Here is a 15959-nt window from a genome sequence, read left to right on the forward strand (position 1 = left end):
ATGCTATGTGTATGGGCCTGCATGTGTGTATTGTTTTTTTCATTTCATTTTTTTAATTATTTTTATTTTTCATTACATTTATTATTATTATTATTATTATTATTATTATTATTTTCCTCTCTTTTCTTTTTCTCTTTCTTCTAGTTCTAGCTACGTCCAATTCACTCACCCAATCCATCCAAATTGAGATCCACGTATACATTTATCCACATTTGTTATCAACATATTCTACTGGTTTTAGCTAGTATTATGATATATAAAAGTTTAGATGAATTAGATTATGAGACAAACAAAAATGTTTTGATATATATATAAAAGAATATAAATGTAATCGCATAAATCCGCTCCGCAGATCATTAGGTATGAGATCCGCAGGTTCCTATCAGGATAATAAACAAATGAATTTTCACTCTAGCTTTTGGTCCAATCATAGCATCGCTGGTTAAGAAAGAAAGAAAAAAAAGATCGACAATGCATGTGTATGTCTCATGATAAATCTATCTAGGTTTTGTACATATATTAAAATCCTATATTTCTCATTGTTTCATTTTTATCCAAATTTAATGCATGAGTTTTGTTATTTTAATGCTTAAAGATGGTATCATGCAATCAATGCATTGTTTCATTTTTATCCTGTTCATAGCTAGCATCTTTATAGCTACAAATTGTGTTAATTACATGATACCGTCTTTAGGCATTTGTTTAATGATACTACATTTTTGGAAGTGCTCATTGCCATATTTTAATGAATATAACTTATTTTATATATTTTATTCCATTTCAAATATACAATTAACCTCGACGCACATGAAGGTTCTTTTTTCTTTTTCTCATAAAAAGAATTATATTTATATATTTTACATCTTAAAAAAATCAGGAAAAAGAAAGGATCTTAGTTTTTTTTAGAAGTGCTATAATAAGTTGCTTCGGTTAAAAGAAAAGAATTAGGAATGGAAGATATATACACCCGCTATGAACTATGAAGTATATAAATAGAAGTTCATGTGAGGTTGATAGTGAAAGTTGAAACCCCTTGAACTTGAATTGAAAGGAACTTGTAATGGAACACATCTGGAAGTGATGCTATTCTACATTGTGCTGCTGTTTCATCACCATTTTCTTCTGGTCAATTCAGAACACCAAAGAAACTTCTCGCATACAGGCATTTCTCATTCTTTTCTTATAGGTTTGATTGTCTAAACTTCAGTAGGTACTGCTTATTTTATTTATTATAAAGTATATAATTCGGAATTTATCAAACTCCAGACCATAATCATGTATAATTAATAGTCGAAAATTTCACCTGTATCAACCGTAAGAGAAGGGAAAGAGAGAAAGCAAATTTTCTGATTTTTTTTTAAAAATCAGACCTGCATCTGCATGCCAATTGTGTGCGAGTTCTGAAGGTAATCGTGAAAATTCCAATTGTAGTCATGGCCAGAAGTCAAAGAAACTCAACTTAATTTTGTTTTGGCAAATGCTGATTAACTTATAACATTAGTTAAGAAACTAAAAGAAATATTTTTAATCAGATGCACAAAATTACTTTTAATCCATTGTAATAGTAAAAATTCCTATTGTGTATATTGTACATAATATTTTTACCCTCATAATTTACACATTTAATTTTTTTTTTATTTTAGTTCCATAACCAATACTTTTAACAAAATCCTTTTATTTTACCTAAAAAATATTTATCAATTTTTGAGTCATATGATTTTTGTGTTTGATAGAAAAGAAGTAATGGAAGAGTTTCTGCATATTAATTAATGCCATGCCCATGGCAGACATTATTCCCTTTTTATGTGCAAGCAGCATATAATTCTTAACTTTTTTCTTTAAACGTGGATGACACATATTATTCTCAACTTAAAAACAAAGCAACCCATTTTTTTTTCTTCTGTTTTTAATAATAATAAAAAATTCTACCGCGTGCAAGGATTATACACCATTGTTTCCCTTCTCATTTGATAACTATTTCTAGAGGTGTCTTATTTCTAGGGTTGTTTATTTTTTTCTATTTCTATATTAAATTTATATTTTCATATTTATTTATAGATTTCAATAATTTTTTTTTTATAAATTTTTAATTTAAAATTAGAATAACTTAGAATTCAAATATAATAAAATTTTATAACATACTTTCTATAACATTCTTCTCTTAATAAACATTTTATTATTGATTGAAATTTATTAAAAATTATAAAAAATAATCATTTAATAAGATGCAAGATCCAAGTTTTTATAATTTCCAATACATCTTAATCAATAAAAGAAAATGTATTTTAAAAAATGCATATGAAAGTGTGATGATTTAATTGTAGGCCGGTGGAGATAGCTGATCAGCAACCATAAATTTTTTAATTAAAGTTTTAGTTAACTTTATTAATATAATAATTTTATGGTTTAATTTAATTGTTTGATTGAAACCCTTATTTTTAAATAGTCATTTAAAATTTTACTATAGGTTTTGGTTTCATGATAAATTATTTTAAATTCCGTAGTATTAATTTTTTCTTGTTTAATAAAATAAAAAAAATCTTCAACATAAACTTGAGATCTTTTTACTAGGCTATGTATTTATACTATCATACACGTACTTGTTTTTTTAGTACCTCCTCTGGTCTCATTTATGTGGAAAAAAATTCATTATTTTCTTAGTCTCAAATATAAATAAATTTTTCTTATTTAATAAGATTATATAATTTTTTTTTTCATTTAATAAAGGTTTATGAGGATAGTTTAGAAAAAAATTATTTTTTAATTGGGATTAACACAAGTTAATGAAATAAATTAATTTTCTTGATAAATATAAAATTATTATTTTTCCCTTATAAACAAGACTAAAAGGAGAAGGAAAAAAAGGAGAGAACAAAACAAAGTGAAAGGAAGGAGAGAAGTTATATACATGTATGTTTATAATTTACCCATTATTCGATCAATTATGTAATATAATGCTATATTATTAAAGATTTTGGTTATAATATAATTACTTAAAAAATCAAATTCATGTACCAATGTTTTAAATTATAAAATTAATTGAGAATGCATGGAAAATTATACTAAACAATGAATGGAAATTAACTTCATATTTCGCAGACAGGGCAAGAACAATGGCCATGACAAGTTCAAGAGAAACTATAGCATCAGTTAATAGGCGAGGTGGTGGAGGTCATGGAGGTGGTCACGCAAGCAGCATGGGAATGCATGGTGGTGAGAATGGTGAACACGGCAATTTGCCACGCCCACTTGGCACAAACCCTGTATATGCAGGTGCTGCTGCAGGATCTGCTCACCAGAGAAACAATAATCACCACCATGGTAAAAGTAATGGCACATTAAATTACGTGTGCTTTTATCATTTCCTTCTTTTGTTTCTTTCTATGGCTATTGGAATATCTCTATGTACCTAACCTAAGCATACATGCATGTATGTAGTCGCTTTACGTTGATTCTGCCGTTATCCAATTTAACAACTTTTGTATACGATGTTAACAGTATAGTGTGATAAATTGATACATGAAAAGTGTGTTTATTTAGTTAATTTATATATTTATTTACCAATATGTCATTGGTTGAGATAGAACTGTGCAAGAGTACCAAGTTGTCCGTTCCTGCAATAGCTTAGTATGTATATCTGATGCACTTTATTTCGACCCATCTATGTGTATGTAATTTTTTTGGTGGTGATTACTGACTAGTGATTCATAGAATTGTTCAAAAATTAGTTATCATTGAAAACAAGTGCTTAGATGTAATTCTGCACTAAGATTTGACTCAAATCCTTTATTTAAAATTTTGAATTTGAACTTTCTAAATGAAAAAAAAAGGTGGCCATGGAAAACGTGTTTGAGTTTATAATTAACTGTTATTTTTAAAATTATCTTTAATATTTTAATAACATCTCTAACATAACGTGGCTTTTAGTATTACATAATTTATTTTTATTAGTATACTACTTATACTAATCCTTTTAATTTATAGTAAAAAGAAATTATCTTTAAACAAAAATAATAAATGTTCAAAAAATTTATAGCAATTTTTCAAAACAAATAAAAGTGATAGAAAAATCAGGAATTTCACAAAAAATAAAATTGGTTTTCAAGATTTCAATTTTATTAAAAAAATGCCATAGCTTTTTTTCTTCTGAAAGTAAAAAAATATAAAATATTCTCGTAATCAAAAGATATGAAACTAATTTTTTAAGGTGTAAAAGTCAAGTAGATCTTATCTTTTCCAGTAAAATCTTTTTTTTATTTAACAGGAGACAGGACTAAAAGTCTAAAGAAATCAAATTACATATTAAGAACATGCTTAGATACAAGTTAGAAGTGACTTTGAAAGCTTTTTTCCCTAAGGCATTATCACAACGATTTCCTTCTTTATAAGATAACCTTGTTAATAAAGTTGTTTCTAGTAAAAAAAATGTTATCTAATTATTTTATTGCATGATATTAACGTGTACTCCTTTTAAAATTTAACTTGAGTCATGTCAACAACGCCCCCACTCCAAATATATAACATGGAGTACTTGGGTAGTGCTTCTATTTTTTTTTAAAGTACGTTAATTATATTTCTCTTTTTAACTATTGTGTGGATTTGTAACTTATATATTTTATTCTGGACAAACATATAAATAGAGAGAGATTTCATGTGAGAAATTTATTTATATAATATTTTTATAATTTTGGTTAAGATAGAAATAAAAAATAGTTCTCTCGTAAACAAAAGAAGAAATAGTACTATAAGATAAAAGTAGGGATATAATAAAAAGAAAAAAAGAATCAAATAATAAATTTAATATATAACTCTTTGTATTTTTTTAGAAGAATTTTACATATAATAAAAATCAAATATAAATATTTTTACTAAATAAATTATTCTATAATACTATATATATATATATATATATATATATATATATATATATATATATATATATATATATATATGTAACGAGAACTTGGACGATGACATCATGACACCAATTATTTGAGTTATATAGCTCCTCGTGTAGAAGATCTTAATTAATTACTCGCACATTCAAAACTCACCACTAGCATTGAAAACGTGTTGGTCGAACCTTTTCTGCACATTAAATTCAAGTTAATCATGATTCATGAATAATCATCATCGCTGGAGGGGGAGACAACACTCAAGCCAAAGTTTATCATTAACATGATAAAGGAAATGTTTTATGAATATAAAATAGATTTCACTAATAAGTATTTAAAGATATTGTTTAAAAAATTAAAAGAGAAAAATATTTATCATAAAAAAACATAAAAAATTATACAAAACATAATTTCATTCATTCTAATATTTTTTTTTAATTTTAAGGTGTAATTTTGAAATATATGTATACAAAAAAAATATATTTATATATAATATTAGGGTATTAATTTTGTAATATCCTCGATATTTATAAATCAATATAGCCATTTAACTTGTGAGAGGTTCACTTTCTTCTTTGCGAAGGAAATTTATTGTGACAGTAATTTAATTTATTTAAAATAATTTTAACCGGTATAAAGCGCTTTAACACGTTTCAACTCAGTTTACTTCAACGTTTTTGTGTGAAAATGAAACGGAGGGGAAGAGATTTTATAGGAAAGAGGGACGTGTTTGGGCCCACCACTAGTGGACGCGCCTGACAGGCTACCACTAGTGGTTGCGCCTGGGACCCCACCACTACTGGTAGCGCCTGGTAGGCCACCACTAGTGGTCGCGCCTGACAGACCACCACTTTCACCCCTGTCCCATCGTCCTGTCAAGTCACGTCACGTGTTGCGTTCGGGTGAAATGTGCCCCTCAGGTAAGCGCTTTGTAGTAAAATAACAGACCCCCTTAGTAAATAAAAATGAAACAGACCCATTTTAATAATTAATTTATAAAAGAGACTCAATTTGATGATTTTGCCTATTTTTATCGATGAAAGTAACGGTTTCTTTTACCAATCCCCAAAGAATGAAAAAACAAAATAACAAAACTTGTTGTAGTCTACCTCTATAAAAGCTAGAGCCCAGAGAATCAGATTCCATAACGCATATCAATTCTTTCTCGAGCACTTCCAAGTCGAAAGTCAGCATCATATATACCTTACTTCTCCATCCGAAAACTCAGACATGGCAAGTGTCTCACTGGTCTCAGCTACTGGAAGAAGGTAAAGGAAGTTGCAACTTAACCTCTTTTTACACATACACAGTGCAACAATTTATTTAAATTTATCTTAATTATACATAAATATTTGGATGAGTATTAATTTAGTATAAACAATGAAAACAGAAAAAAAAAATGCTTCTAGTCCTTATACTTTGGTTCTTAAATTTTTTAAAAATTCGTGAATTTAATTATTTCTAACTTCAAAATACATGATGGATGGTTAAAAGATAGAGTTAAATTACATGTTTTTCAAAGTTTGAAACCAAACTATTCATGGATATGTAGAATAAGAGCCTACATCAAGCTTTTCTGAAATTAAGCTGTGTTTGGTTCTCCGTGCGTGCTTGTTAACCTAACATAAAATGCCATGTAGGCTTGAGGGGAAAGTGGCTATTATCACTGGTGGTGCAAGCGGCATAGGTGAGGCCACTGCAAGACTCTTCTCTAAGCACGGAGCACACGTTGTCATAGCTGATATTCAAGACGATTTGGGTCTCTCTATTTGCAAACACTTGGAATCCGCTTCCTATGTTCACTGCGACGTGACAAACGAAACCGACGTTGAAAACTGCGTGAACACCACCGTTTCCAAACACGGCAAACTAGATATCATGTTCAACAACGCTGGCATAACCGGTGTGAACAAAACCAGCATCCTCGACAACACAAAGTCAGAGTTTGAGGAAGTGATCAACGTTAACCTAGTTGGTGTCTTTCTGGGAACAAAGCACGCCGCAAGGGTAATGATCCCTGCTAGAAGAGGAAGCATAGTTAACACTGCAAGTGTTTGTGGAAGCATAGGTGGTGTAGCATCACATGCATACACAAGTTCCAAACACGCCGTGGTGGGGCTCACAAAGAACACTGCGGTGGAGCTTGGAGCATTTGGTGTTAGGGTTAATTGCGTGTCACCCTACGTGGTTGCCACGCCCTTGGCTAAGAATTTTTTTAAGCTTGATGATGACGGAGTTCAGGGGATTTATTCAAACCTTAAGGGTACTGATCTTGTGCCTAATGATGTAGCCGAAGCTGCTTTGTACCTGGCAAGTGATGAGTCCAAGTATGTTAGTGGGCACAATCTTGTGGTTGATGGAGGCTTCACTGTGGTCAATAGTGGGTTTTGTGTCCTTGGGCAATCTTCGTGAAAATTTTATGCTTATCTTTGGAGAATGACCTTTTTATATTTTGAATAAGTGAATAATCATTGTTATGTTTTCACTTTTCACTGTTTGAGACAGCCTGGTTTAATTTTGGCTTGTATCTATAGAATATTATGTCACTTTGATTTTGGGCACCCCGACATTACACCCCGACATTACAGACACTAAGACGTGGGGTCATCTGTGTAGGTTATGGCACATGTGTTATGTATAAAGATGGGGATATGAAAGTGTTTTGACTTGTGTAGTTACAAAGGAGACATGGTTTCATTTAGGGTATTGATATTTGGAACCTCTAATATTATCAATATTTTATTGACACCCTTTACTTTTCTTTATCCTTCTGTTTATGACATCACATTATTAATCAAATCAATGATTAATTTCTTTTCTCTTCTTATCTCTTTCAAGGTTTCTGTACATAGTAAACATACACTTCATTTTCAAGTGTATACAAGGTGAAAGAAAAAGAGATAAGGGCATAGACAATAATTAATTGATTTGATTGATAATAGTGTAATATGCAAAAATAGATAAAGTAGAGATATGTTGCCAGAATGTTTGAAATTTGTGAATGTCCATTATCATCTTATCTTAAAGAGGTATTTGTGTATTATTATTTGAAATTTAAAAAACTGTTTAAAAGAAGGTAAGCTTAAGTACAAGTTTTGTGTGGACAAGCAAGCTTAGGTTTGGAGTCCAAACCTAATTCCAAGTAAAAAAGTCACATTATAAATATGGGAGGACAAAAAATAAGACAAAATTTTTATGGATAGACTAAAATCAAATATTTAGTATTTTATACGGAAGGAAAACATATTTAAATCTTAGTTGAAAGAATAAAATCTATTTAAATTATGTAGTATATTTTTAATCTTCAATGATGCATCTGAATGGTGGTATTTTCCTTACAGTGGATGACTTAAAGGCCAACACCGAGTATACCGGTTATACAGTGGCATCAAATGTTGTTCAATGGTTCTGGGAGGTGGTCAAAGCTTTCAACAAGGAAGACATGGCAAGATTACTGCAATTTGTGACTGGAACGTCAAAGGTGATGTAGTGAAAACATTGATTTCCTATCTAATAAATATAAAAATTTCTAACGGATTTCCTATCTAATAAAGTCTCAATGTTGTGATTGAAATCGGGGTTGGGGTCTTTATTTGCGTTCTGTTTGTTACTAAGCGATTTTTGAAGAGGTTGAATTTCTAGGTTAGGGGTTTACAAGAAGTGGATTTAAGAAACACAGGGCGGGGTGTTGAGAGAGAGAGAAAGAGTTGTTTTTTAGTTTTAAGTGGATATTGTATAAACTAAGATTTGTTTTTAAGAGGAAAGGAAGGAAATTGATAAATTGTCATGACACCGTTGGATTATTCTTTTTTTTGGATCATTGAATAAAGCATTTCCACCCAGGAGATTGTGGATAAGAAATTCTCATAATTGGGAAATGTACAACAAGGAACTAGAAAAACCAAGGGTCTGTTTGGTTAATGTGAAAATTCTTGTATAAATATTTTAACGAGGTAGCTATCAAATAATACTTGTAATGATCTAAACTGCATAAATATTTTAACAGAAGTAGTGTAATTTTTCTTGCCTGATAGGTATCAAATAATAGTTGTATTGATCTGGTTTCTACTTTCAATTATGTGTGATTAGGTGCAACATGGAATCCAAATGGGTGTATAATACTTCTTGCATTTTCTAAATCGTCAACTTTGGGATCTATTCACTTTGCATCAAAGCCTCCGTCATTAGGTATGTGACCTTTTCATTCAAAGATCTTATGTTAATTTGTTTATTGTTTTTGTATCCTTTTATGTTAACAAAGGAGCTAAATTGAAAAGGGAAAATAGAGAGAGGGATATAGAATATATTTATTATTAAGGTCTGGTATAAGGGTGACAAAATCTCTGAACTAATAAGTCTATTTATAGTGAATGCTGACCACAAAATGGCCATGATGAATAGTATTGCTCTTTTACCATAATAAATTTTGTGAGTTGATTGGAAAAGGGAAAAGATTGATTGAGATGGAACGATGTAAAATATATTTCCCAAATGCACTGTCTGATTGTAACCAAAAATCTCCATGCTAAAAACTATGACCTTGAAAAGCACATATACCCTCTACTTTGGGTGCACTACAAGTAATACATACTCTACTAGAGAACTTCTCAGAATACTGAACACATTATATTTATCAACATAAACTATTAAGTTGATTGGATTAGTAAACTGTTGGTATTTGAGATGTGAATTTATTATTAAATGTGTATAACTTTTTGGCATACCCGTATTAGGAGAGTCAAACACTATAAAAATTATGTCAAGTGTTAAGATGGAAAGTTATAATTGGTTCATGGTCTATGACTGAAAATTTCCCTATAATGGAGTGGCAGAAAATTCATTTGCAAGGATCTTAGGGAGCTTGCACATGATATTAACTTAATGGAAGCATGCAATGAAATTTTGATCTGGTTATTCTTATGACTGTTTGAAGTCATAGTTTTAACTTAAATTCATACTTCCCTCTTTAGTTCATTTTTAATATATGTGGTTGTAACATTCATGGTTTGCAATTAGTCAAATTATTTTAGATTTTTTCTTTCTGAAATATGATATATTGATAATTACTCAGACTTTTCAGATATACATTTGTTACTTGTTGATTTGTCAGAAATATTATCATTGACAAGTAGGTAGAGATGAATTTATGTTTGTATTCAATAATTCTTTGAATGTATGTGATTGTAAAGTCTTATCATTATTTTAAATTTCTTCTGATCAATTTCTTAGGACTGTAATAACATGCATTTTTCATCACCAGATGTTTTAGTCTTTTCTCCTCTTAGTCTATAATAATGCAATTCTGATTCGTATGCTTGAATTAAAGTGGGGTTGCAGATCTTGATTTTTGTTGTTGTTGGAAAATTGAAACTAAGTGGTTATTGGTTATCTTATATTATTTCATTCAATCACGGAATTGAAAAGATAGCATGGGATAATTCTAGGGAATTGAAAAGATAGCATGGGATAATTCTAGGGAGTGATTGGCTGTGTCTTTTAAAGGTGAAGATGATATGTATAAGGGTTTGATCGTCATCTATGATACAAGAAGGACTCCTCTTATATCTAGATAATTAATGTGAGTTCATGGTTGAAAATGGTCCAGTTACTGGTCTCTGCTATTTTATGTCTAGTTTTTCTTATTGTTTTAATGTTAGATTTTTTTTTTAATTAAGCATTCTATTATTTTTCCAAATACTATTTTTTAAACCCCCCCCCCCCCCAAAAAAAAAAAAATTATGTTTTAGTGGATTTATAAGAAGGCATGGTGACAATCCAAAGACAATCTCATTTTCATTTCACAAGAAGTTTAAGCAGTGACCATTGCTTTTCGTGGTGAGTTTCCCTTGAGTTTTCTTATTTCTATTTGCTTTTTCAAATCAATTATCTATAATAGAAATATGCCTATCATATCATGATTAATTAATTATAAATGTCTTTCTATGACATTTTTCCTCTACCGGTAAAACTAAAAGAAAAAAGAACATGATTGAAGTATTAGTGTTAGTAAATAACCGGATATGTCTCAATTGTTGTGTTTCGGTATCATTTCTTACTGTACACATTTTAAGTTTTCTATTTTTTTCTTTTGCAGTGCTAGAGCAGTAGTAGGTTTTGTTGCATGTACCCCCTCTTGTTTCGCTCTCATATGCTCTTCCATAACAAGGATTTCTGTGAAATTTTGTTGGCTGTATACGATTTGGAGCAAGTGGACTTTGACGCTAATGTCTTTTATTGATTTTTTTGGATACTTTATGGTCTTCTTTACCATCAAAATAAGATGGTAATAGGATTCTAACTCAATAGGTATCATAATTAATGGATGGGGTGTTTATTCATCACATGCCTTTGGGTTTTGGGTATAGTTTATTTACTCACATAATTTGTAGAATATCGTTGGAAGTTGTAGGTACAAGTTAATGACTTTTATCTATAGTTGGAGGTTGTAGGTACAAGTTAATGACTTTTACCTACAGTTATAAGTTGTAGATATATAACTCAATGACTTTTACCTACGCACATTGTGAATGGTAGGAATTATATATAGTGACAATCAAATGTAATTGTAGGTGAAAATAAATTCGTAGATAAAACCTCTACTAATAGACTATAATCCATCATTATACATCCCCTCAAAGTTGATGACCAAAATGTCTGTAGGACAAAGTCTTTATTACATTTACTTAAATATTTTTTTAACATTTAGTGATAATTTTTGTCTGTAGGCAAAGGTCATTTTTCTTGTAGGTGTCAAAATTTGTTTGAAGGAAATTAAAGGAATAGGAACGCTTGAGACCCTCAAAACTCAAAAGGGAGACATGATTCCCAAAACAAAATAATAATTGGTAAGAGAGAAGCATATTGATTTGCGTAGGAAAAGTGTGTGTGTGATTGAGGTTTGAAGATGCTTTTATTAAGCTGGAGTAAAAATCTAACAAACAGATATTACAAGACTTTTGCATCACCTTGGAAAATTAGGCCAAGTGCCCGAACATCACTTGTCTCTTACGTTTATCCTCTTCTGTCTACTCATAGCTGGAATTTCCTTCCCTCATTGAATGGTAGCTTTCGTCCCCTTATCACTACAAGCTATTCTTCACGGAAACAAAACGATTATCATGCATTTCTCATTTGTTTTCTATTATTGTTTGCCAAAGACGGAAAGGCAATCAATGCACACACACAATAAGTGTATTTGATTTCATTTTGAAAATTTGGTTCTAAATCTAAAATTTATTTTCACTTGTTGAAATATATATTATTGATTTCTAGTTGAAGTAACATGGGATATAATTGGATCAATTTTTTTAACTGATTCCTAACTTACTTTTATAAGTAAAAAATTCAAATATAAATCATATTATTTTAAAATCAATTTTATTAATACCTATATTAATATATTTTTTTCTCACACATTGATTCCCATCCATCCTTTCAGACAACAAAAAGTGGGGTCCCTACATACGTCAGTTACATGGGAGGTAACTTGATCTAATATTAGAGAAAAGCAAGCTTCAGTTGCAAGCACTTCCTTCTTGAACAGAATATTAAGTTGATCACTTTAAAATATCTTTCCTTGGCTATATATCCTGAAAAGCTCACCCATGGCAACTGTTTCTGCGGTCTCAGCTCCTATTAGAAGGTAAGGAACTTGTAACTTCACCTCATTTTTTCATTATACAAAGATAATAGAATCTGTCAGTTTGTTAACCTAACTTGCCATGCAGGCTTGAGGGGAAAGTGGCGATTATCACTGGTGGTGCAAGCGGCATAGGTGAGGCCACTGCAAGACTCTTCTCTAAGCACGGAGCACACCTTGTCATAGCTGACATTCAAGACGATTTGGGCCTCTCTCTTTGCAAACACTTGGAATCCGCTTCCTATGTTCACTGCGACGTGACAAAGGAAGAGGACGTTGAAAACTGCGTGAACACAGCGGTTTCCAAGTATGGAAAACTAGACATCATGCTTAATAACGCAGGTATATGTGATGAGATCAAAACAAGCATACTAGACAACAACAAGTCTGATTTTGAGAGTGTCATAAGCGTGAACTTGGTTGGTCCTTTTCTGGGAACAAAGCACGCTGCAAGAGTCATGATCGCTGCTAAAAGGGGAAGCATAATTAACACAGCTAGTGTTGCTGGAATCTTAGGTGGAGTGGCTACACATGCCTACACAAGTTCAAAGCACGCGCTAATTGGACTGATGAAAAGCACTGCGGTGGAGCTTGGACAGTTTGGTATTCGGGTGAATTGTGTGTCCCCTTATGTGGTTCCCACACCGTTGACCAAGAAACATGCCAATATTGACGAAGAAGGAGTTCGTGAGATTTATTCCAACCTAAAAGGTGTTCATCTTGTGCCGAACGATGTGGCCGAAGCTGCTCTTTACTTGGCAGGTGATGAGTCTAAGTATGTTAGTGGTCACAATCTCGTGTTAGATGGTGGGTTTACTAATGTAAATATAGGATTTTCTGTGTTTGGACAGTCGGAGTAAAAATTGTATGTATGTCTTTAAATAATTTTTGTTGGTGCGGGTTTGAAGTGTTAATTTGTATTGAGGTACACATCAATCTTGCTTTTTAGATTTGCTGAACTTGAAATTATGACCATCAAGAACATAAATTATCTCTTCATGGACATCCCATCGAAAAGATTGTATCGTGTTAGGATGACCAACCAATTAAAGTATGCTTTCGATCTTGACCAAATGGATTAAATTTGTCTGCACATAACTCTAATATCATTTTCGTGGAGGAAAAATTATTAGCTGATTTTGAACTAAAATTACCTTTATTAATCTTTATGAGACATAATTAAATATTATTAATTTTTTCATGTAAATTGTAAATGTTAGTAAATGAGTTATATAAATATCGCTTAGGACTATACACAGATGGTGTGGTCCAAGACCACCTAATTATTTTTAATTGTTTTTTATTTTAAGGGTCTTGACTCTTCAGATGGCTTTGGAACGCTTGAATACTCACAATAACATCTTATGAATGATGTACTGGCCGTTTGAAGGGTATCATCGATCACTCTAGGTATTGGTGCAAGACTTAACACACAATTGCTATCAAAGGGAAACAAATATGATGTCCCGGTCATAAATGCTTCAACACATTAAAAAAGCAAGAAAATAACTTCTGTTAAGTTTATAGATTTTCAAAAGATTTTTATATTAGTGGTAAGGGTAGTTAAGAATTAGAGTTCTTTTTTTATCATCCTCTACATTCTCCTTTGGTTCAACATAATTTAAACATATATGTTTTGGAAGTTCATATATCAATATTATAGATTCTATCCAATTCCTTAGACATAGAACTCCTTTGATCCTTCAGCATATATACACTTACTTTCGCATTCACAAAAGATTCCATTAAGCATTTATGTTGAGATCTATAAGAACACAAGTAATATGAATTAAGTACCCTTTAGGTATTGACTTGAGACACAGTAATTTAGTACTTGAATCGTAGCATAAACATATAATTCCTCATCATGCCTATACACACATCATTCTCAACAAGTCTTTGTTGGGAGAAAACATTATAAGTAGAGTACAAATTTAATTATATAATCCTAACTACAATGAAATTCACAAAATATAGAAAAATTACAAGTCAAAAATGGTGAAAGAGGATGTGTGATTCCATGAATCTTCATGCTCTTATTCCAATGGTTGAATCTCAAAGGAAGAATGTTAGAAAACCTTTTTTCTAGGGTGAATGATGTGAGAAAATCTTTGAGGTCATACACAGTTGGAGTGGATCCAATCGCGTAATTAATCTTGTTACAACACTTAAATTAAAAGACATATGTTGGACAAGTGTCTGAGATTTTAGCCACCAAACATGAAACATGTGACTCAACATCTCAGATAGCGTCACCTTGGTCAATTCTTCCCTTTGCTTGCCATTCCCATAGTATGAAACTTGTACCACCACTGGGGGACGCTCTAGCAAAGGCTGATCACCATGGAATGACCACAAGTGACAATTAGGCATGAATTTCTTTTCTTACGTACTAATCAATTAAATGTCACTTGATCCACGTGTGCTTGAAATCTCTACATACAGTCTACACTTATATTTTTAGCAAGGACTTTTCATCATATCATTGCCCCTTTCAATTTTCTCCTAATTACGAGTAAAATGTAGGAACTAAGCCACTACATTTCTAAATTCATCTGTTAGACGTGTATATTAGTTTTGTGATCCAAATAAAAAATCGATTTTAGAAAAATCACAATTGATGCAAACTACAACAACATACAACAAGATTGTGGGGGGGAAAATAATTATTCCTTCTTATCACATGGTGTGGTCATATCACATTCAAGAAAAAAACTTTTTGACAACTCATTAGTACGTAGTTATTATCTTATTCAAGTGTCTTCTTCTTCTTTTTTTTTTTTTTACAGCATTCAAGTGTCTTGTACTAATCAAACAAAATTTCAACAAAATTTTCTTTTGGTTCCTGGTGCACCATTGCAGCATGGTGAGATCTACCGTGCTTAAGTATGCACTCAAAGATGCTCAAGGAGAATTTGCAGGTTCTTAAAGATGTATCAGATTCTTGGTTTTGGTTACATAGTCCCTCCGGTGACTATATGACTAAGTCAGGCTATCAATCTTGTGCTCAAGGAGATCAATCTCAGAATGTGCACTCTATTTTCACAGAAGTGTGGCATCTCAAGATCCCAAGCTGGGTTACTTGTTTTATGTCCTCTATGACTGTTAGTATTTTAGGGGAATTGAAAGGTGTTAGATGTTGATTGCTGTTAGAGGTGGGTTTAGTTAGAAAAGGTAATAAATGACTTTTGAAGAGAAATAGTATAATGGCCCTGTAGCAAATTGTTAGTGGAATATGGATACAGGGGAGTAGCAGAGGAGTTTTTGAACAATAGTATGACAATTGTATTGCTTTCACATGAACAATAGTATGACAATAGTATGGATACTGGTTGTTAATAATGTGAAAATCATATGTTTGACTTTTGTGTCATTAATTTTAAATTAATTTATAAAATATTTTTAAAAAATTACTCATAAAATAT

At 31.3% G+C, this 15959-nt stretch overlaps 3 protein-coding genes and 1 non-coding gene across 4 annotated transcripts; 3 read left to right on the forward strand and 1 right to left on the reverse strand.

The window, feature by feature from the left end:
• Positions 1-323: 323 nt before the first annotated feature.
• Positions 324-483, reverse strand: LOC114380626. The gene has a single exon (XR_003659801.1). It is a non-coding gene; the product is annotated as a small nucleolar RNA snoR2/U65 (small nucleolar RNA).
• A 527-nt stretch (positions 484-1010) lies between these two features.
• Positions 1011-3534, forward strand: LOC114378313. Its single transcript, XM_028336885.1, has 2 exons — positions 1011-1186; positions 3100-3534. The coding sequence occupies exons 1-2, from the start codon at positions 1081-1083 to the stop codon at positions 3411-3413; spliced, it is 420 nt and encodes a 139-aa protein (XP_028192686.1). The 5' UTR covers positions 1011-1080; the 3' UTR covers positions 3414-3534.
• Positions 3535-6049: 2515 nt separating this feature from the next.
• LOC114379471 (secoisolariciresinol dehydrogenase-like) lies at positions 6050-7650 on the forward strand. The gene is made up of 2 exons (XM_028338138.1): positions 6050-6163; positions 6536-7650. The coding sequence occupies exons 1-2, from the start codon at positions 6126-6128 to the stop codon at positions 7305-7307; spliced, it is 810 nt and encodes a 269-aa protein (XP_028193939.1). The 5' UTR covers positions 6050-6125; the 3' UTR covers positions 7308-7650.
• A 4704-nt stretch (positions 7651-12354) lies between these two features.
• LOC114378623 (secoisolariciresinol dehydrogenase-like) lies at positions 12355-13600 on the forward strand. The gene is made up of 2 exons (XM_028337269.1): positions 12355-12537; positions 12623-13600. Exons 1-2 carry the CDS (start codon positions 12500-12502, stop codon positions 13392-13394), a joined length of 810 nt encoding a protein of 269 aa, XP_028193070.1. The 5' UTR covers positions 12355-12499; the 3' UTR covers positions 13395-13600.
• Positions 13601-15959: the final 2359 nt, after the last annotated feature.

Source organism: Glycine soja, chromosome 12 (genome assembly GCF_004193775.1).
Source record: "Glycine soja cultivar W05 chromosome 12, ASM419377v2, whole genome shotgun sequence".
NCBI lineage: Eukaryota > Viridiplantae > Streptophyta > Magnoliopsida > Fabales > Fabaceae > Glycine > Glycine soja.